General features: G+C 38.9%; 1 protein-coding gene across 1 annotated transcript in view; it reads left to right on the forward strand.

Annotated features, from left to right (window-relative positions):
- Nucleotides 1-5324: 5324 nt before the first annotated feature.
- Nucleotides 5325-24166, forward strand: part of NT5C3A (5'-nucleotidase, cytosolic IIIA) — a 177871-nt gene continuing 159029 nt past the window's right edge. The window contains exon 1 of the mRNA XM_044063001.1: nucleotides 5325-5423. Coding sequence (XP_043918936.1) covers nucleotides 5325-5423 — 99 coding nt within the window. The remainder of the gene's footprint in view (nucleotides 5424-24166) is intronic.

Here is a 24166-nt window from a genome sequence, read left to right on the forward strand (position 1 = left end):
ACCAATATAGCTGTTCATAAGGTTGAGCCCAGTTCAATTAGTTCAAATGCAGGTATAAGAGAGAACCTCCCACTCTGTCTCCCTCTCCATGTTTAGGTAGTGGCAGTTTTTTCACTCCATTTTTCCTGTCTTCTAAAAGGACATGAGACAGTCAAAGAGGGCATGATTTATAGCCTAGCTTTTGACGACCTAAGGATAGCAAAGTACTTTGAAATGCTCTTGAGAATGCTGTCTATTGCTAAGCCTCAGTAGGTTGATGTCTTCTAAGATAATGTTAATGTCACTGGGTTGCACCGCATTCAGCACTTCAATAAAAGTCAAATGTTTACTACATGGAGGAAAGTTAAGGCACCATGTAACTGATTTTTTATCCTTACTTATATTTGCTTTGGTTGAAGCCGCGGTGGTGCAGCGTTAGCATTGTCGCCTCACAGCAAGAGGTTCTCCCGTTTGATTCTCGGCTGGAGCGCCTTCTGTGTGGAGTCTGCATGTCCTCCCTGTGGTCAAGTGGCGTTCAAAAGACATGCGTGAATGGGCATGCCTTCGTTGAAGGTTGGGCATCGAGCTGGCACCTTGGCACTGTAAAAATCTAATACCAATCATTAGCAGACCAGAGTTCCGCTGTGGCGACCCCTAACCAGGAAAAGCCGAAAGAAGAACAAAATATGTGCTTTGATTAGAAGCCATTTTGCCCCACATTCAGTTAAACCTATCTATTAGCAGGACAACACCTCCACCTCCATGTGCCTTGTGTGTTTTCTGTTTTTCAATTTATAGCTACATCAAGGGCTAACTGTTTGTTTTTTGCTCCCTTCTGACCTCGTATTTATCGACTCATCACCCAATACCATTGTCCAAACCGGCTGTACCAGTTGCTGTCCAGCTTCCTGGACTTGCTCTATTTTCAGTGGGGTCAGTCTTGGATCCTGAGGGTGTCCTGGTGGCTAGGCTCATCTGTGCTTCCATCTGGAGGTAAATTTTTCTTATGATCAACCCACTCCCTTTCCCCTGCCCTCCACACTCTTTAACCAAGGGCAACTCCCCTATCTGGAGCACGTCTCCCCTTAGCGAGTGTATCAGTGAGCACTCTCCCACCTTGGATGGACATGCCCATCCCTTTCCTGCCGCTTCATCAGTTGCTCAAGCCAGTAATAGAACATGGGTCAGCTTTATACCTGTATGCCACCAGAGAGGCCACACAGTCTGTTTTGTACATGTTTCTTACTTTCCAGTTAGGTATTCAGAGATCATTATTTAGGCGCCAATTACAAAAAGAATCATATTGCCTTGACTGGCACTTGAATGCATTATTGCTCCAAATCCAATTATTGCGGATTGCCTAGTGGTAGCCGGGAGGTAGTATGTATTCCTAGTAGCAGAAGGTAGTCATTTTCTTCAATTGCACCTTGTGTGTGTGTGTGTGTGTGTGTGTGTGTGTGTGTGTGTGTGTGTGTGTGTGTGTGTGTGTGTGTGTGTGTAAGTAAGCTAGCATACTAACACAATCAATGGACATCTTATGTGTAATGAGTGTACATGTATGCAGTACTTGGTACATTCTCATTCATTTTGGTCAGCAGCTACAACAGAGATGGAGGCCCATAACAGTGTCATCCCATTTTGCACATGCAAACATGTTTGTAGTGGGGGAGGGGAAATCATGATTTCATTTCTTGTGTATGGCCATAGCATAGAAAATTATACTATCAAGTATTTTAATGGGCAGCTTCAGGGACTCTTAGCTAGGAAGTTATGGGGTGTTTTGGGGTGATAAATGTTAAACTTTGCACGTGGATTAATTTTAGAGAGTGAGAAATAGCCTTTCCTGGAAAATATGCTAAGGTCTAATATCTTAATTATTTTACTGCCAAGTTTTATAGTATGACATTTTGTTTGGGTTTCATTTTTTTAAGAAACTTTTCCCATTTTGTGGTCCTTTTTGTTTCAGCCTGTATGATCATGTGTAGCACGATCATACATTTCTAAAAGGGGAAGCATTCAGTCTGTGACATGTAAACATGAAAAATGAGCTACAGAGCAGACTCTGAAAGTTGTGCCTGCTAATGTCAAAGTCCAGAGGAAATGCAAACAAAGTGGCTGATCTGATCAGGGTGCTCTGGTTACTAAATTCCATATCTAAAATGGCAGACATACACATGACAACCAGTCTGTAGTGATAATACTAATATACTACTCTGAAAGTGATGTGATTTTCTGCTTTTCCCGGTTAGGGGTCGCCACAGCGGAACTCCGGTCCGCTAATAATTGGCAGTTGATTTTCACGTACCGAGTTGCCAGCCCTGATGCACAACCTTCAGCGAAGGTATGCCCATTCACACATGTCTCCACGCAGGAGACGCTCTAATTGAGAGTCGAATCGGACAGCGTCTTACTGTGAGGCGACAACGCTACCGCAGCACCACCACCGCGGATGCTACTCATAGTAAGTTAAATTGCATTTTTCATTAGCATGAGAAAGCAAGAGTTGTATTTGAATTTGTTATTGTAGTATATGATTCCTATGAAATGATCCCTGTTTTTATTTTTTACCTTTTCATTACAAAAAAATGCAATATATTACCCTTTTTGAAAAGGAAGGCACCAGCAGATGAAATACAGTAATACTGTAACTTAAGACCCAGACAATTACTGTTTCACAAGACCTACTAAAATATTGTAAGTTGAAAATGTCAGTAATTGGATTGATACTTTATGTCCAGACTCAAAAAACAGACTAGGTAGATAAGCAGAAGATGGACAAGAAAGGCCCCACAGATGGGGAGAGTGCATTTGTTCAATACTCTGGACATCTCCAGATTAATTAAGACATATATGTCACCTTTCATTAATTGAGATATAGCTTTGGTGCATATGACTTTCCCATAAAATGAAGAGATGTTTGATCTTGATAAGAGAAATGCCTGCAAAGAGGAAGCTGATTTAGTTTCTGAGATTTAATAAGACAGCTGCTTTACTACCCTCAGTAAAAAATATTTTAAATAAAGAAGTAGATGTATGCGGTCATGGAAATGTACTTCAGACCTGATTATTAGTATGTGTTGTTGATGGAAATTAGTGTGCTGGTCATGCTTAAGGCACATTGTAGCACCTACTGGGTTAAGTGCCACAATGCATCTCTACCAATTCCCCTTCTCATTTGTTTGAACTGTTTTTCAACAAAAAACTTCATAAACCTTATGTCCATAGGCTTCACAGGACGTATTTCCATGCATGTGTGGCAATGTGCCCATTAAAGTCTGTGCACGGTTTCCCAACATTGATGTCACAAAAGTTAAAGTTTACCTTTTGTCCTGTTTGTCATGCTTGTAGGTGAAGAGGGATAAGCTTTCTTTCATGAAACCTGCAGCTGAAAATGTTTACAACATGGAGAAAATGTTTTTCAGGAATTCATTCACCATGTTGGAAAGGAAAGGTAAACAGCAAAACATAACCAATATGGTTTGAGTGAACAAACTATCCTTGTCCACGTCATCTGCAAGAGTGACGCAGACATGGATGTTAACAAAGATTTATATCTCTGTCACCTTTAATTAAAAGAGGGACTGGCAAATTGCTTTTTTATTACAGCACATGGTGTGCCTTGTGAGAATGCACTCTGAAAATGAAGTTCATCTTACTGCTTAGAAAACAGAAGCTGCAGTCGCAGAAGATGTTTTAACCACCACAGTTGTGTTAGATGCCATACTATTACCACATTGTGGTACTGCTGAAGTTATGCTAGGGTAGTTACCCTGGCCTGTTCTAAATGTCTCCTTTTTTCTGCTGTTACAATAACATGATTGGATTCCATCTTCCATTGTTCATGCCTCAGGTTAGCCTAGACCTAGGTCACTGAGTCAAATGGGAAAGGGAGGGTTAACTTGTCCTACTATCTGCTATCTGGTTGTGAATGGGTAATTAGGATAGCTGAACCATAATGACTTTAGTATACCTTCCATAAACAAGGCTAGTATAGCATTGTGTTCTCATCTTGCATCTCCCTTTCCAAATAAAGTGGAAAAACAACCTGTATTTGGGAAAAAGGGAAAAAAAGCCAGTGGTGCATTACAGTTGTGTGGCCCCATACACCAGGTCCAAGCTGTAATTTGCAATATGTGCTAATTTGCTTATAGTTAACCGAGAGACCACATTTAGTTAAAGGAGAAAACTCTTTCCTTGAAGCGAGTAGAATTTGTTGGGAAGATTGTGCTGAAATGGGACTGGTGGTAAATGGCAAGGGATAGTGGGTAGTATGGAGGGCCCGAAGCTTTGATTAAGGAAAGGGGGAATAATGAGGAGAAACGCATACTAAATAAAAAAGTATGTATTTTGACTTCCTCTTTCATAGCCTTAGAATGTTGTTAGACACAGACCAAATACATGTTAGACACAGACCAAAGACATGCATATTAAAAGTAAGGAATCCGCTGTGGTGGGAAGGAACAGTATAAGCTGCAAACATTGCAAAGGAAAATTCCAAAGTAGGTGCCATCTTTTGTTATTCCAGGCTAACTCAGTAAAGGTTTCTTTGACCAACCAAATGGAAAAAATTAATTGAGGATTTAAACTGGATTCTGCTGTTACTTTACTTGATTGTTTTGGGTGAAAGAGGTGACAGGATATTAAAGGGCATAGTATGCAAAAGAGGTGGCAAGAGAGATTAAGGTCATAGTATTCAAAAGAGGTGGCAAGATAGATTAAAGGGCAGAGGTAACTGATATAAGTTACACTATTTTGGAATGGCTTCCATTGTTTATTAAATTTATTCTGCATTAAGGATTTTAAAGCTTTTTAAATTTAGATTAAATGAGATTCCAAAGTTATTATAACCCATCACTGAAGCTTGGAATTATTTAGGTATCTGTTTGAAAATCGTTTATTACCTTTCACAAAAAATGTCATTGTACAGGTTTTGGTCATGGTTTCTATCATTTTCAAGTCAGGCAAAAGTTTTCAGAGGCGGGTAAAAGCTTAAGTTGCCTTCCTTCCCAAATAATGTCTTACCTAACAAGTGCACACACAAACATTTAAGTATAGAACTAAAATGATGACAGTGAACTCCATTTTTTATGTGCAGGTTACTTTCTGCTATATTCTATAAAGTTAAATTTTAAGGACACAATTAGGTTGGATTGCATGGATAGTCTTTTGTAGGCCCTGGTAGTCATTAGCCTACTATGTAACTATGAACCTCTTTACTATGTACTTACTGGTAAGTGGCATATAAATCTAAATATATGGTACCTTCTGAGTGCACATATTAAAATATGTTCTTGGGGTTGTGTTTTGCCTTTCATTGGCTAAAATGTGTGTTGCCTTGCTTACAGATGCCAGAAATGAAAAAGAAAACGGTCCATATAAAGGACCCAGAAAAAGTAGAGAAAATAATATGTGGACTTATCAGAGGTGGAGCGAGTAAACTTCAGGTAAAAGATGTTTTTATTTTCATGCACATTTTACTTTGCTTTAGTTCAGTTATACTGGGTTCTTTCATCTTCTGTATTTGGGGCTGAATGATTAACTTTCAAACATTTGTAGAAATATGACCAAGTTTTACCTGAGTGATTGTGTAATCTGTATTGTCTTTGTCTTACTTCACCTACAAAAGTGTATTCTTATGGGTTCTTGGTACAGTAGTTGCCAGTGCCCTACACACTGCCATAATGGACATACTTTTCTTCCAGTATCCCCAGAATGATATCCAGAAAAGCCATATTTCCTATTTGCAGAACAGCAACAGTTTTTGGTTTGGTGTTCACAGAGAACTAAGGGGGATTTAGAAGAGGGCTTTTGAAGGCTGAGTAGGTTAGATTTCCTACTTTTTGTTCTTTATATTCTCCAGTTTGCGTACAGCAAGAAAGCTGTTTCTTGAATAGTATAACCAGACAAAACCTGGCTAGCTTTTCAGAACTTACATTTATTTTTTTATTTGTACTCTGAGTTAGTCACACTAGGCCAATGGCCTCTATTTAGGGAAGACCAGAGGGGGTATTCATATGGACTAGTGGAAATTTGGCCAAGGCAATAAGGAACTTCCCTTCCCTTTTCAGCAAGTGCTGTGGGATATTTTTTATCCATCTGAGCTACCACCAACTCGGGCAGATGGGGCATCAGTTTAATGTCTGATCAGAAGGATGGGTTAGAACCTAAGTGAATCTGTCAAACTTGTTTTGTCAGAATACTTTCTGCATTTCTCTACAGCAGATAGTGGTTATACTTGTAGGTTCATAGGTAGGTACTAGGCTATTGGCCCTAGGGCCTGTACAAGCCTAGCCATAAAGATTCCCTGGCTTTTGCCACCCAGAAATTATTTTCCTGTGGCCCTGTCGAGCAGAGCCACAGAAGTGATCCCTGGGGTGGATTTCCTATTTCCCATCCCATCGTCAAGATTTTTCTTAGAGGGCTAATGAGGTGCTCTGCTTGACATGAATGGGCAGTGTGTTCCAAAGTATGGGGAGTCTCTGGGACAGGAACCTATCCCTCCAGCATGTTTTGTTTATTGTCTTGACCAGGTTTAGGACCCTGGAGCATGTGGCTCGGAGGGATCGGGATTTCTTTAAGTAAGTTTAGCATGTCCAACAGCTCTGGGTTTAACATGGCTTTGTATGTTAGGCAGAGATCGCCTCTGAGTAGGCAATATGTGATGGAGTAGAGCTGGAGTTTTCTGAGACGGTCTGCATAGGGCATCTGTTTGAGGCCGGTGATCCTCTTTGTAAGGTATCTCTGTGGCCTTTCCAGTTGTTGTAAATGTCTTGAGGTACATACCAAACTGGGCATTGTACTCTATAATAGGTATAACGAGGGATGAGTAGAGAGGAACAATGACCTCCTTTTTTCTGGATGAGATACCTTTTGTGATGTGTGCCACGTAGAAGAATTTCCTAACCACTGTGGCGATGTGGTTATCAAAGGAGAGACATGATGGATACATTCCATGGCTTTGTAGATCAGGCTCATTAGGCTAATGGGGCAGTAGTTCCCAGGGTCCGTGGTGGATCCCCCCTTGTGGAGTGGGATAACTGTAGCTGTGCGCCATTCAGTAGGCACAAAAGCCTGAAGTGAGGCTATGATTGAACATGGTACTTGGGTGGGGTGCCAATTCATTTTGTAGTTCATGCAGAACACAACCTGGGATGTTGTCTGGTCCCATGGATGCTGTAATTTTGGCTTTGGAGAGTGAGGTTTTACCTGTGTAGTCGTGATTACCAGGACTCGGTATTCTTCCGGTATTGAGATGGGCCCTTTAGGGGGTGAGAGGGGGGTGAAGTTAGCACTGAAACATATCTGCCAGGATGTTGGCAATATCAGTTGGTTCTGTATATTTAGTGCCATTGTGCTGCAACTCAGAACAGATCTGAGTGTTGTCATTGAGTTATTGACATAACTATAGAATGCCTTGTGGTTGTCTGTAGAATCTGTGGTGATTTTGTTTTCGTAACTAGCTTTGGAGGATCTTTTGAGGGATTTCAGCTTCTTACTGAGGCTGACAAGGGAGTTTTTCCAAACTTGGGATTTTACAGATTTTTGCAACAGTTTCTTCCTTTTGTTGTAGAGTTTGTTTATGGCAGGGGATCACTAGATTGACTTCCTTTTTTTTTTTTGGAGGAGAGCATCTTAGTTCTATTTGGAATGTCACGGTTCATGCACTCGTATGTGTTCATACAGTGCATTGGTGTAAGATTCAGCAGATGTACTTCTACTTTCCATTTGCATGGGTGTCTTAAAGTTTGCCACTTCTGTCTTGAGCAGCATGAAGTTGGCTTTGGAGAAGTTCTTTACAGTGGTTACCTTAATGGAGGGTGGGGGTGGGATGTGGATGTCTAGAGTGATTAGTTTATGGTCAGATCTGACCAAGGAGGAGCTAACTTCTGGTGTGGAGCATTGGTCGCCCATGTTGGTAATGACCAGGTCTAGGATATTGGTGCCCCTGTGGGGGTTATGGATAAATTGATCCAAAGCATTGGAATTTATAAATTCCAAAAATCGTTGAGCAAATATGTTGGTACACGAGTAGTTTCCCAGTTAATGGCGGGGTAGTTGAAGTTGCCCAGTATTAGGGTATTTGGTTGTACCTTAATACTTTCCAGTGTGTTAAAAGTGGAGTGAGAATCACGGGGCATGGTAGGGGATCTGTAGCAAGCTACTATTTGGATTGCAGTCTTGTCTAGTGTTAGTTGCACCTGGAAAATCTTGGATGCATTATGTTGGAGGTGTGGATATCCCTGGTGAATATGGACATGCCTCCGCCTTTAGTGTTTCAGTCCAGGTTAGGTGGCCGAAAGGTGTGGTATGAATTGTAGCCTGGTATTGCAGACGTGCTCTCTGGAGCCTTGAACCAGGTCTCTGTCACTGCACAGATGTTGATGTTCTCCATTTTGATGAGTGCCTTGAGTGAGTGCATTTTGAGGTTTAGACTTCTAGCATTGAGTAGCATTACCCTCAGATTTTGCTTGGTTGTACCTGTTACAGTGGTAATTTTGTCATTTGAACCTTGCCTAAAAAAGGCGCTATAGGGGTGGCAAGAGCCTTAGCCAGGATCCGGAATACCAGGGGTTACAGGTGCAGGCCATCTCTGACAAAGCATCGTGGTCTGTCAATCATGTCATCCTAGGCAACAGATACTGGATCCCCTTAAAATGACACCAGATACTGGATCCCCTTAGAATGACACCAGAAGCTTAGCCAATTGTTGAAGTCAATCATTTTGTCCTTCTGCTATGGTGTCATTCTGGGCGATGGCAGGATGCTGCTCATGGCTAGGGTCATACCTGCCTATGCTACAAGATCTGAGAGCTCCTCCATCTCTCTCTTCATGTAGCCCAGGGAGGTATGTCTCAGGTCATTCACTCCAGTATGGACAATGACAGAATCTTATTTGTACTTGTTGTGGAGTGACCTCAGTGTGTGCATTATGTGGTGGATCCTGGCACCTGACAGGCAGCTGACCATAATTTTCTTCTTGTTTAGCCTGGTGAGTGGGACATCAGTGTGCCTGACTGTAGTCACCTATGACTAGTGTGTTGGGTACATTGTTTTGCCTTAGGGGCTGAGGTTGATTGGCACACTAGTTTTGTGAGCTATGTGTCGCTTTGGTTGTGTTGGGGGATGGTGGTTGTTTCATTTCAGCTGTGGAGCTCTCTATTGCATGGGCAGATTTTTATTAAGAGCCTCTCCAAATGTAGGTGTGTGTTTTGTGTTACTATGTGGGTTTTGGTGGTGTAGGTTTTGAAAGACTATGTGTTGTGCAGGGTGTGGTGTGGGTGTTTACCTTCTCCTCTTGACTAACTAGTCCAGTCTTGGCTGGAGAGAGCCTGGCTTCCAGCTTGGCTGTATAAGTGCATCTCTCACAGGTTGTAGTGTTGGGTGGTAGGAGGAGAGGGTTGACTGTGTACATGAGGCAATTTCTACATTACCCTAAGATGCCCAGATTCACCAGATGGACAGGAGAAAACACAGGAGCTGACCCTTAGACATGCCTAGATAGGTGCTTGTTTATTTAAGTACTAGAACTGTTTTCCTCTTTACTTAGTAAGGAAAGTTGAGTGCTGTAGCAATTTATAGAATATGTAGTGCTTACAACGAGTTCTAAGCAAGTGCTGAGCTCAAAGAATCAGGTTTGAGTGCTAAAACTACAAAAATGGCTAGTTCTAAGGGAAAATGTGAATAGTAGACTTTCTGGCGCCAGTAATAGTTTAATCCTAGCTAAGCGGCGCTGTATGATGTGCAAACCTGCGCAAACAAGGGTTTTTAAGCCAGAAAGTTGAAAGGGATAGAAAGCAGCCCCAAACGGCCAGTGAGGTACAATTCCTGAGTTGGAAACCACTCCTTTAGAGACAGATGGGCAGTTCCATGCTTATCACTTCCCCTAATAAGCAGAAAGACTTCCCTCTAACATAGCAAGGTCTGGACAACTTAGAAACACAAAAATAAAGTCCTGAAACCAGCAAATCTGGGATGTGGACTACTGTAGTATAGAAAAAGTTGGGAAATGAGCAGATAGTATTTGTTTTTTGTTTTTTAAGGTTACATTAAGCAGAAAAATGCAATTAAACAGCAAATAAGCACAGAAAAGGCTATCACACTTGAGTGTGTTGCTTACAACAGTAAATGCAGTTTAAACTTTGAATTTAAGCAGAAATCAAATGCAAATACAGCAAAATGTATTAAAAATACAGTATAAATAGTAGCAAGACTACTTTAAAATGGCTTTTAAAAGTGCGGTTAGCAAAAAGTCAAAAAAGCCAAAAAGGTACTTTATTCAGCAAAAAGTCTCTCTTCCTCGTTTCTGGTGCTGTGTAGTCTGCAGGACACCCGAACAGGATCTGCTGAGCTAAACTTTTACATATAAAGTTAAATGACAAATTAACACTAAGGTTCAGACAGTAACAGGGTAGTATTGCTTTTGTTGTACAGTAGAGATGTTACCTGATGGATAGGTAAAGCATGCTTTAAGGTTAGATGGAAAAACTGAATAATAAAATCATTCATTTCTTTCCATGTGAACCATTCCTTAGCTAAGTCTGCAACCACAAAGGCAATACATAATTGTGTGCAGAGCTCATTGTTAATGGATCCACCTATACTATGCCAGAAGATATAGCAAACCTACTGGCTGACAAATTCAGCTCCAACTTTACCCCCCTTCCCCCTCAACCTTTCCTCATGAATTACTATCAAATACAACTCCCCTGTGGTTCCCACTAGGGAACAGGTTCTTAATGCTGTCTTTAAGGCCAAGCACACTGCATCAGTGGGCCCAGACAGTATCCCAGGATGCCTTTTAAATAGCATGAAACATGACTATCACACCCTCTGAAATTGCTATTTAACTGTAGCCTCCAAACAGGCCTCATGAATGGAGAACAGGAACAGTCCCTCTGGACGAAGGTGGGCCATCTACAGACCCTGGAAAATAGAGACCCAGAAGTCTTACTAGTCTCGTATGCAAAACCATGGAAAGAATTATCATGTAAATGATCAATAACGACATGGTAAATCTTCAGACACTGGACCCAACCCAGTTTGGTTTCATCAAGGGCAGGTCATACCTACTGATCCTGATGGACTTCTTTGAGAAGGTCACCAAAGCAGTGGATGAGGGCAAAATGGTTCACGCTGCCTACCTTAACCTGGCCAAGGCATTTGACACAATACCCCACTTGAGCATTGTTGACAAACTCAAGGGGTTGGGTACAAACCCTTATGTCACCTGATGGATATCCAACTGGCTCACATACAGGACCCAGGAAGATAGATTTGGTGAGTCCACCTCTGCAAAGAGGCTAGTCACAAGTGGAGTCCCTCAGAGATTGGTCCTGGGACCACTTCTTTTTTGCATTTAATTCACTGATATCAAGGCCAATGTCAATGGCCTCTGGCTGACTAAATTTGCAGATTGCAAATTAGGGGTTGTCTTTGAATCCCACATCGACACAAATGTACTACAGGAAGGGCTGACCCTGACAAACAAATTGCATCAGAGCCATAGACTAAAGCTGAATGTCAAGAAGTGCATAATAGTATCCTTCAAGGAAGTCACCCACCACTGGTAATTATCATATTGACAACACACCCCTAAGAGTTGACCTAGTAGTCAGGGACTTAGGGACACACATAGACAGTAATCTAGCCTTTGACCATCATGTATCCAAAGTAGTGAGGACATCATTCTATGTTACAGAATTTATAAACAAAGGTATGTCATCTAGGTCCAAGGAAGCCATCATTCAACTGTGTTCGGCATTCATCAGACCTGTCATTGAGTACAACACCCCCTTTGGTATGTACCTAACTGGGCATATCCAGCAGCTGGAACGTCCACAGAGGTTCCTGTCTGAAAGAATACAGGACATAAGTAACATGTCCTTTGCAGACTGCCTCATGGCCCTATCCCTGTATTCTATAGGCTGTTGAGGAGAGATCTATGCCTGGCATACAAGGCATTTCCAGACCCCTGTGGGATGGAACTCCTGCATATCCACAAAACACATGGCACCAGAGTGAACCATTTTAAAGACTTAAACCTTGCCTGTGATATAAATAAGACCTGCTGGAGAGACATGTATGTATCCCAGAGACTACCCTGTCTCTGGAACAGGCTCATCATCCATGTGAATCAGAGTTCCCCCTAAACCAATTCAAGTGCAACTTGGACAATTGGATGAGGAACACAAAATTCATCCCTGGTTTGGCACCTATGTCTCTAATGGACACAGGCAGCTTATAATTGTTTAATCTCCCAGGCCCCTGCTTGTAAATGTTTCATCTCCCAAGCTCCTGCTAACACTTTTCAAGGGTATCAAAACTTGTAAGACATTTGGGATGCATGGCTAGGCGTAAAATGGCCCTTGTGGTCATTAGCCTAGTAAACACCCGAGAACCTATGATAGCTCACAAAAGGTGCAGTACAGCAGAGGGTTGTGTTGGTAGGTACATTCTGTACTGATATACAAATTTTCCATGTTCTGTTATGTTTGCCTGATATTCTTTTTCAGGTTCCACTGCTTTTGTAATTACCTGGAGGATAAGCAGACAGTGCTAGATTAAAATAAGAAAGAAACAATATACTAATTAGGTTATTGGGCATTCTAGCACTGTACTAGCCTCACAGAGCAGTGAATTTGAAACTGACCCTTTCCTAAGAACTAATCTTGTGGGATGAATCAAGACTTTCTAAGGTCAGTAGTGCCCAAATTGTCATTGTGGCAAGCTTGATTTCAGATGCATTGAAATAGCACATTGCCATTTTGCTGTCATTTACTGTAGTGTATTAGGCTGTCCAATAGATCCTAGCAGAATAAAATGCTGAAGTCATGCTTGACCTTTCAGATGTAATGTTTCTAGTCCCTGCTTCAGGCTTATCCTTCGGACTGCAGGAAGTTTGCTTTGAACCAGTCCTGTACTTTTATTTATCCTACATTGTTGAATGCAATCAATGTATGTAATATAGTGTACATAAAATGTCAAGAATATAATTCATATTTTAGAGCCCTCAGGTCCTAGAGTGGAAATACATTACTTAGTTCTGCCACAGAATATCAGATGGATAGTCACTCTATTACTCAGAAGTTGGTCACTTTATGAACATCGAAAAAAGCCACCAGCAGTAAGAAAACCAAGAAACCAGAAATACTGCTGAAACGCCAATAACTAGTCCACAGGAAATAAGTAAAAAAGTTTTATTCAATCCACATAGATAAGCGCTTTCGTCATACAGACTTCAACAGATCTACAAATTTTATTTAAAATCCTTGCTTTTTATAGGAAATCCTAAAAACATGTGACAACACATCTCATAAATATTAATTAGATCAATCCATGTACCTTATATGTATTAAAATTCATGGGAAAAAGTGTATTATATACATATTCATTTAAATTATCCAAACTAGCCAGTATTCCTTGTTCCTTTATATAAAAAATATAAAAAATATAAAAATATAATCAAAGAACACTGGCCCTATGCTTGAGTTCCGGTTTGATGCTGATAGCCTCATTCAAACCTGGGAAAAATGTTGCATTTAATTTAAATTGCCATTTAGATTCTGCCTGAAGTAATTTATTTTTCCAGTCACCCCCTCTTGGATCCAACTTAACCATCTCCAGGATCCCAAAAATAAAGCTATGTGTGGGGTTAGCTATAATATGCTTACTTAAAGCATTTTTTTCCTCCTTTTTCAAAATACAGTAACAGTGCTCATAGATTCTACAGTTTAATTTCCTCTCTGTTTTTCCTACGTAGAAACATGTGCAACCTTTACACGTGGCCAAATATACTAATCCCTTAGATGTACAGGAACCATACATTAATTTAATGGGTATGTCATAGGGTGCCAATAAAAACTGTGCCTTTTCATTAATATATGAACATTGTTCACAGCATCCGCATTTGTGCGTCCCTAATTTAATGCCAGCCAAATGTGTTGTCTTATGATCTAACATAAATTTTAAATTATTATCTACTTTATAAGTGAACATAGGTTCAGAACCTATATATTTGTAAATATCCTGGTTACATTTGAACATGGACCAGTTTTTGGATATGATCTTCTTAACTTCCTTAGCCGTTTCCCCATAAGTAATGAACATGGATTGGGAAAAATCTTGAGTTCCCCTAGGTCTCATATTCTCTTCCTCGATCCCTGCACCTAATAATGCCATATATTTGACATTCCATAACGAAAAAACTTCATCCCGAATGTTATTTACAAAATCAAGAGGGTACCCCCTCTCCAAAAACATGTTAGTCACTTTTTTAATTTCTTTTTCCACTAAATCTATCCTTGAACACATTCTAACCACCCTCACCATCTGACCCTTAACAATATTTCTTTTCACATGTGGAGGGTGGTTACTAGAATATTCCAAATAATCATTGGAGAAGGTAGATTTTCTAAAAATACGAGAAGAAAAACTATTATTAACATAATCCTTTGCTATATTAACATCTAAATAGTTTATTCCATCCTGGTTACCATTCCCTGTAAACTTAAAATAAGAGCATATATTATTAATATGATTTAAAAAGGCGTCAAAAGATTTTTCATCTTTCCATAAAATAAATCATCTAAAAATCTAAAATATTTAACCCATTCACCATTGAATGGGGATGAAAAAATTAATTGTTTTTCCCATTCGTGCAGCATTAAATTGGCAAAAATAGGGGCGCAACTATTACCCATCGCCACCCCTTGTATCTGTTTATAATATTCACCTTCAAATGTAAAAAAAAATATTTTTTTAAATAATTTCTATTAAATCAGTAATAAAATTTATCATCTTACCCCCTAGATTACTACGTCTGATTAAAACATCACTAAAAAACTGCAGACCTATTGCATGGGGTATGGAAGTAAACAAATCTATTACATCAACAGTTGAAAAATAACAATCTTTCTCAAAGGAATAATTATTAAATTGTCTTAAAAAATCCCATGAATCTTTTAAAATATATTCAATAGGGGTTAGTGAGTTTTTTACTATTCGATCAATGAAAATCCCCAAAGAATTTGTTATACTATTCCTTCCAGAGATAATTAACCTATAAGGCGGATCCTTTATATTTTTGTGGGTTTTAGGTATCCCAAAACATACTGGTATTGTGGAATATTCCACATTTAAAAAATTAAACAGTTCCTCGTTGATAACACCTTGTAACAAAGCATCTTCTAAGAAATATTTAATCTTCCTATAACTAATATTAATCTCATTTTTAGAAATTGTATCATACTTGTCTGAATCCATGAGTATACCAGTAATTTTATTGTTATAATCCACTTTATTAACAATAGCCATACCTCCGCCTTTATCCGGTCTCATAAATCTCACTTCCTCATTGTTCCTAAGTTCTTGCAATAGTTCATTTTCATCCTTAGTTAAATTATGCTTTCTATAAGGGTAATCATGTAACTTTTTAAAAATCTCATGTTCAGTAACTTTCTCAAATGTATGTATTAAGGGTAGGAGAGGAGGGTTCCAACAGCTTTTTTTATAGATAATACAGTTAGAATTTTCAAACTCTTTCTGATTGTCCTTAAATATACATTTAAAATTAAATTTTCTATTAAATAGTCTAAAATCTGTTAAAATTCTACTAATATCCACTCTTCTTGATGGTACAAATTTAAGTCCTTTCATTAAAAGGTGAAACAAATTCTTAGTAATAGGAAATGCTGCATAATTAAATATTTTAAAACTTTTATACATAAAAATTATATCATCAGACACCTTTATATCATCCCTGTTCACATTCTGTGTATTTACCAGCAAGGGATAAAAACAGTATGGACTTTAGGTTAGTAGCACTTGAAAGTAAAATGAATAAAATAAGAGCATTACAGTGTGACAATTCGTATTTAAATGAATGTATAAATTGTAAAAGGGTCCCTAAGGGACTAAGAATGTTTAAATTCCCAAATGGTCTGAAAAAAACAGACCCTGAATGTAAAGATTTATTATTAATGTTTGACCGGCACGGATTTGAATTAATGGAGTTTATAATTAATATTAATAACAAAAAGATTGACATATTATTAAGTGAAGTGGATGTATTAAATAGTAATATTATGGATGATGCTTATTTTAACCAGCATGCATATAGATATAATATAATTTTTGATAAAGTGGAAAGTGAATTAAATAATAATATCAGAAAAAAGAAAAAGCTATCACGTGATGAATTTGAGTATAAAAATGATATAGCATATGTTTTTCCTAAAGCCTATTATGGGACCGATGGGAATGGGAATTCCAGCCCTATACAGGAAGATGGGGAAAATAGTAATTTTAGTAATAGGGGAAATAATTATGATTCTGAATTTCCACAATTAAGAAGATCGGAAAGACTAATGAATAGGAATGGAAGCAGACAAGAAAATGTTTTTTTAGGTCCAAGAGGGGATGGGGCGGTAAGGCCCAAATACACAAACACATCCTATCGGAGAAAGAACAGTTACCATTAACAAATGGGAATAGTGATGGTTATATGATGTATGATGAAATAATGAATGTGAACAGGGATGATATAAAGGTGTCTGATATAATTTTTATGTATAAAAGTTTTAAAATATTTAATTATGCAGCATTTCCTATTACTAAGAATTTGTTTCACCTTTTAATGAAAGGACTTAAATTTGTACCATCAAGAAGAGTGGATATTAGTAGAATTTTAACTGATTTTAGACTATTTAATAGAAAATTAAATTTTAAATGTATATTTAAGGACAATCAGAAAGAGTTTGAAAATTCTAACTCTATTATTTATAAAAAAAGCTGTTGGAACCCTCCTCTCCTACCCTTAATACATACATTTGAGAAAGTTACTGAACAAGAGATTTTTAAAAAGTTACATGATTACCCTTATAGAAAGCATAATTTAACTAAGGATGAAAATGAACTATTGCAAGAACTTAGGAACAATGAGGAAGTGAGATTTATGAGACCGGATAAAGGCGGAGGTATGGCTATTGTTAATAAAGTGGATTATAACAATAAAATTACTGGTATACTCATGGATTCAGACAAGTATGATACAATTTCTAAAAATGAGATTAATATTAGTTATAGGAAGATTAAATATTTCTTAGAAGATGCTTTGTTACAAGGTGTTATCAATGAGGAACTGTTTAATTTTTTAAATGTGGAATATCCCACAATACCAGTATGTTTTGGGATACCTAAAACCCACAAAAATATAAAGGATCCGCCTTATAGGTTAATTATATCTGGAAGGAATAGTATAACAAATTCTTTGGGGATTTTCATTGATCGAATAGTAAAAAACTCACTAACCCCTATTGAATATATTTTAAAAGATTCATGGGATTTTTTAAGACAATTTAATAATGATTCCTTTGAGAAAGATTGTTATTTTTCAACTGTTGATGTAATAGATTTGTTTACTTCCATACCCCATGCAATAGGTCTGCAGTTTTTTAGTGATGTTTTAATCAGACGTAGTAATCTAGGGGGTAAGATGATAAATTTTATTACTGATTTGATGGAAATTATTTTAAAAAATAATTTTTTTACATTTGAAGGTGAATATTATAAACAGATACAAGGGGTGGCGATGGGTAATAGTTGCGCCCCTATTTTTGCCAATTTAATGCTGCACGAATGGGAAAAACAATTCATTTTTTCGTCCCCATTCAATGGTGAATGGGTTAAATATTTTAGATTTTTAGATGATTTATTTATTTTATGGAAAGATGAAAAATCTTTTGACGCCTTTTTAAATCATATTAATAATATATGCTCTTATTTTAAGTTTACAGGGAATGGTAACCAGGATGGAATAAACTATTTAGATGTTAATATAGCAAAGGATTATGTTAATAATAGTTTTTCTTCTCGTATTTTTAGAAAATCTACCTTCTCCAATGATTATTTGGAATATTCTAGTAACCACCCTCCATATGTGAAAAGAAATATTGTTAAGGGTCAGATGGTGAGGGTGGTTAGAATGTGTTCAAGGATAGATTTAGTGGAAAAAGAAATTAAAAAAGTGACTAACATGTTTTTGGAGAGGGGGTACCCTCTTGATTTTGTAAATAAAATTTGGGATGAAGTTTTATCATTATGGAATGTCAAATATATGGCATTATTAGGTGCAGGGATCGAGGAAGAGAATATGAGACATAGGGGAACTCAAGATTTTTCCCAATCCATGTTCATTACTTATGGGGAAACGGCTAAGGAAGTTAAGAAGATTATATCCAAAAACTGGTCCATGTTTAAATGTAACCAGGATATTTACAAATATATAGGTTCTGAACCTATGTTTACTTACAAAGTAGATAATAATTTAAAATTTATGTTAGATCATAAGACAACACATTTGGCTGGCATTAAATTAGGGACGCATAAATGTGGATGCTGTGAACAGTGTTCATATATTAATGAAAAGGCACAGTTTTTATTGGCACCCTATGACATACCCATTAAATTAATGTATGGTTCCTGTACATCTAAGGGATTAGTATATTTGGCCACGTGTAAAGGTTGCACATGTTTCTACGTAGGAAAAACAGAGAGGAAATTCAACCGTAGAATCTATGAGCACTGTTACTGTATTTCAAAAAAGGAAGAAAAAAATGCTTTAAGTAAGCATATTATAGCTAACCCCACACATAGCTTTATTTTTGGGATCCTGGAGATGGTTAAGTTGGATCCAAGAGGGGGTGACTGGAAAAATAAATTACTTCAGGCAGAATCTAAATGGCAATTTAAATTAAATGCAACATTTTTCCCAGGTTTGAATGAGGCTATCAGCATCAAACCGGAACTCAAGCATAGGGCCAGTGTTCTTTGATTATATTTTTATATTTTTTATATTTTTTATAAAGGAACAAGGAATACTGTCTAGTTTGGATAATTTAAATGAATATGTATATAATAATACATTTTTTCCCATGAATTTTAATATATATAAGGTACATGGATTGATCTAATTAATATTTATGAGATGTGTTGTCACATGTTTTTAGGATTTCCTATAAAAAGCAAGGATTTTAAATAAAATTTGTAGATCTGTTGAGGTCTGTATGACGAATGCGCTTATCTATGTGGATTGAATAAAACTTTTTTACTTATTTCCTGTGGACTAGTTATTGGCGTTTCAGCAGTATATCTGGTTCTTGGTTCACTTTATGAACATCTCTTAGGTAATTACTGCCTGATTGAGACACTATAAAGTCTGTTCTGTATCTTAAAAGGCAGCTGCCAACATCCGTTTTTGTTTTGGTTCAAACTGAGCAACTGCAATGTAATTTCGCCAACTTCTGTGAGAGAAATAGTATAGTTTCTCTATAGTTATAGTATAGTAGACCAACACTGTCCAATTTCAAACAACTTTAAATCTAAAAATATCGGTGTGCTGCAACCACAGTGTCTTTAGATAAAAACTGTCTACAGACTAACGTATACATATATCCACAGTCCACGGAAAGGCAAGACAACACAGCAACAAAATAGCGTATACTCGTTTATTATCCGCTTTCGTAACAAACTTCCTCAGAATAAACACATGTAGCACAACCTCTTTCTTAAATACTAATACAAAGTCATGTGATTAATTAAACAATTAAATGTTCAAATATAAAATTCCTTTAAAATTTCTTTAAAAAACCTTCTTTTGTTTTAAAATACAAAAAACATCAATTAATTTTGTTATTTGTTTATTATCTCGGGGCAAAGTGTGAATAAATTAGCCCCCTGGCTTTGTTTACATTTAGTTTACATTGTTTTAAGAAACACTTAACATTAGTAGTCTCATTGAGGCCAGGGGCAGTGTCAGATTTTAATTTAATCTGCCAGTATGTTTCTCTTTGTAAAAGGTAATTTTTAAAGTCACCTTCCCTCATATCCTTCTGACCCACTTCTAATACAGAAAATAAAAATTTACTGAAGGATGAACAAACCAATGAGTGCTTAAAAAGGGCGTTCTTTTCATCTTTAGATTTTATGGAATATAAATGCTCCCTAATTCGGGTCTTTAGCTCCCTGGTGGTCATCCCTATGTAGAACGCCATGCAGGATGAACATAAAGCAATGTAAATAACCCCACTGGTAACAGTTCACATACCCCGGGACCTCCAGGGTCCTGTTGAAAGTACTAACAGAAATATAAGGACCCATGGAGATGAAACGACAAATGTTACATTGGTTACAGCTATACATACCTCTCTTATTCACATTTTCATTCACACTTTGCCCCGAGATAATAAACAAATAACAAAATTAATTGATGTTTTTTGTATTTTAAAACAAAAGAAGGTTTTTTAAAGAAATTTTAAAGGAATTTTATATTTGAACATTTAATTGTTTAATTAATCACATGACTTTGTATTAGTATTTAAGAAAGAGGTTGTGCTACATGTGTTTATTCTGAGGAAGTTTGTTACGAAAGCGGATAATAAACGAGTATACGCTATTTTGTTGCTGTGTTGTCTTGCCTTTCCGTGGACTGTGGATATTTTGGTCTTGGACTTAATTTTGGTTTAACGTATACATATACTGTAAATGGTATATTTGTTATAAATAATGCTGAAGGGATTAGTGAAGCTTGAAATGCCATGTGAATCGGAAAGTTGTTCCACATGAAAATGTATGTAATATGAATGTGATCTTTCATTAAATATTTGTCCATTCATGTTTAGGTGATGGGACAGAAGTGGCAAAAAATTACACCATTTAGCGTCTTGCCAAGCAAATGTGACTACTTTTAAAGCAAAGTAGAAGTGTAGATTCATATGAGAAGTAAGGGTGATGTTATTCGTGTTTCACTGTTGGAGTCATCACCTGCGGGTTATCCCTGCTGTGGTAGCCCTCGGTCGGCCCGAATACCAGAGTCAGTGTTTTTGTGTGCTGGCTGCCATCACCTGTAGTTTGACATCAGATTCTCAGTGCTATAAAGCAAGGCAGCTGATGTCATTACATCAGTCTTTCTTGCCGTGGAGCCCATAGCAGGACCAGTTCACACGAGTGCCGGTCGGTCAATACCAGAAGTTGAATTTCAGCAGAAAACATCTAAAGCTAAGTACCTCGTTGGGGACCCTTTTCTCTTGTTCTAACCAATGTCTGAAAAAGTTAAGAATTGTCTCGCCTGTGGAAAGCAGATTCCACACAGAGACTTTCATTCTTACTGCATCACTTGTTTAGCCCCGGGCCGGTTCTGTGCCCTCTTTGCAGCGAATGGTTTTCGCATGCTCTTTTTGTAGACAATTATTTTCGTATTCCATCTTCAAATTCTGATATGGCATCAGCCAACAATCTGTGGATATTCCAAAAAAACCTAGAGATAAAGATAAAGATAAAGACAGGCCACACAAGGCTAAGCCTTCCGACGACGCTACCACTAAGCAAGTCTTCAGTTCTCCCAAATTCAGTGAGGCGCTTTTGCATCCTCTGATGCCTGACTCGCTATCTATGCAGGCCTCTGCTGAGACCCTTTTCGAGTCTGGTATGCCACAGAAATCTACTTTGTCTTCCGAGCCTTTAGCTGCCTCTGCCTCAGTTGGATCCAGAGCTGCGACGCAGACACCAGCTTCTGAGGAGACCTTTCACACTACCGAATCTAGACAAAAACCAACATCTTCGCATCTGACTACCGCTTTTCAGAGACTGACAGATTCTCTCAGGCCTAGAAGCCAGGCCACTCCTAGGAAATCTGTTTCTAGCCACCATCTTACCCCAAGCTCAAATGCTTAAAATGGCAGAGAATCTCATCTCCCTTAGAGGTACTCAGGCCCCCACTCCTAAAAGGAAAAGGCATCCTTCTCCAGAGATTGACATACCAAAAGTCTGAGGAATCAGATTATTCTGCTTTTGAAGAGAAACAGCATTCCTTAACTAAGGATTCAGATGCAGAGGAGTCCATCCCTTCTGCCTCCCCTCCAGAGGACCTCTCATTTGGGGAAACCTTTCATTCCCTCAGGGAACATTTCCATTGGGAATCTCAAGACTTCCCACAGTCTAAGAAAAGACTTAGAGAGTTTCTGGACCTGCCCCAACACAGACCCCTGGCCATCCCACCTGTTTTAGAAGTGATAGATGATGTTTTCCATGAATTCAGCTTAGCACCTGATGCCCTGCCTCCTGCGCCAATTAAACCTGAAAGGTACTACAGAGTGCCAGATTCTCACAAATACCTGTGTATGAATCCTGCTGCAGACCCGAAGGTCATTACATAAGGATGCAAAGGAGCTAAGACTTCTGCTATGAATCCTCTTCCTTCTGACAAAGCCTCCAGAGCTCTGGACAGATGGGGTAAAAAAAGTATACACCTCTGCAACATTAGCTATCAGAGCACTCTTTTGTCAGTTCCATATGTTAAAATATCAACAACACACTTTGGAACAATTAAAACAGAAGATTGCTTCCTCCCCTGACTGTGCCAACTACAAGGAGCTGGCAGAATTACTACATTCCGCTTGTCAAGTGGCCAAGCACTCATTACAGTGTGGATATGATGCACTAGAAGCCTTAACAGGGCAGCAGTGACATAATCTGTTATTAGGAGACATGCATAGCTGAAGGTACAACCTCTCCCTGATTATGTCAAGTCTAAACTTATTGATTCACCCCTAGGCAAGGAGTGATTGTTTGGGGAAAAAGCAGAAGTGCTTAAAAAGATACAAGACAAAGCAAAATCTGTGCAAACAATAAAAGATTTCTTTCAAGTTCAACCTCCCAGATTCACCAGGAACTTTCCCTCTAAGCACTGGGCCTTCCCTGCACCCAGCAGACAGGGCCAAGGTAAGCCCCGCAGGGACAGGCCCCTATCCCAGGGCCAGCAAAGAAGCAAACAGTGGACCACGTCCATCTCTAAGGCAGGAAGTTCTAAGCCAAGCTTTTATGGCAAGCACTCACAATGACTCCCCCCACCCTCCTTTCACTCATCAAAGCCTAGGAGGAAGGCTCACCCTCTTCAAAGACAATTGGGTTTCTATAACCAAGGACCAATGGGTCTTAAAAATCATTTCTCAGGGATACAGATTATCTTTCAGTGAACTCCCATTTCCAAGAGGATACCCAGACCTCCCCCACAACCAGTGGGTAGAGGCATTTAAACAGGTCCAAACTCTAATATCCCAGGGGGCAGTAGAACCTGTCCCTCCAAATCAAACAGGAAAAGGTTTTTACTCCAGACTATTCCTTGTTCCCAGAAAAGAGGGCAGGTGGTGCCCCTTCCTGGATCTATCCAAACTGAACACCTCCTTGGTAGTCCCCAAATTCAAAATGCTAACTGCAGCACCTCCTGCCTATGCTAACAAAAAATGCCTGGCTTATCACACAAGACCTAAAGGATGCCTACCTCCACATACCCATCAGGGAGTCATGCAGAAAAATCCTGCGCTTCAGAGCAGGCTGTCAGCGCTTTCAGTTCTCTGCACTGCCATTCAGAAAAACAAACCAATTACTTGTAAGCTTTGCCCCAGGGGCAGAGGGGAAGCCCATCTCCAAACAAACCATTTCCAAATGGATTTCACACTGTATCCATGTCTGCTACAAACTACATGGGAAAACCATTCCTACATCCATCCGTACCCACTCCACTAGGGCAACCACCACTTCCACTGCCTTCCTCAGAGGAGTACCCACCAGGGACATCTTAGAAGCAGCTACCTGGACCTCTGTCCATACCTTTACAAAGCATTACCACCTACCCCTCTTTTCTAAGTCTAGGGCAGGCTCTGCAGTCCTGCAGTGCCTCTTGACCCATACCTAGGACACAACCTATCCTTCCACCCCTTTCCTTAGCTTTGGGAATCCTCCCACAGGTGATGACTGCAACAGTGAAACATGAAGAACATAGTACAGTTGTGTACACTTTCTAAAAATGTAGATGTTTGAGTGTATTCACTGTTGCAGTCTTGATTTTCCTCCCTCACTCCATCCCCCCATTTAACATCTTCCCTTAGGGGGGCATAAGCTTCCCTAGGTGGCTTTTAGCCACCAGGACCACTTCTCTCTTTTCCCTTGTGCTTCTGACTGATTAGGGCAAGAAAAACTGATGTAATGACGTCAGCTGCCTTGCTTTATAGCACTGACAACCTGATGTCAGACTGCAGGCAACTGCAGCCAGCGCACAAAAGCATTGATTCTGGTATTTGAGCTGACCGAGGACTACTACAGGAGGGATAACCCACAGGTGATAACTGCAACAGTG

This window comes from Protopterus annectens, chromosome 2.part1 (assembly GCF_019279795.1).
Source record: "Protopterus annectens isolate FY-2018-M chromosome 2.part1, PAN1.0, whole genome shotgun sequence".
NCBI lineage: Eukaryota > Metazoa > Chordata > Ceratodontiformes > Protopteridae > Protopterus > Protopterus annectens.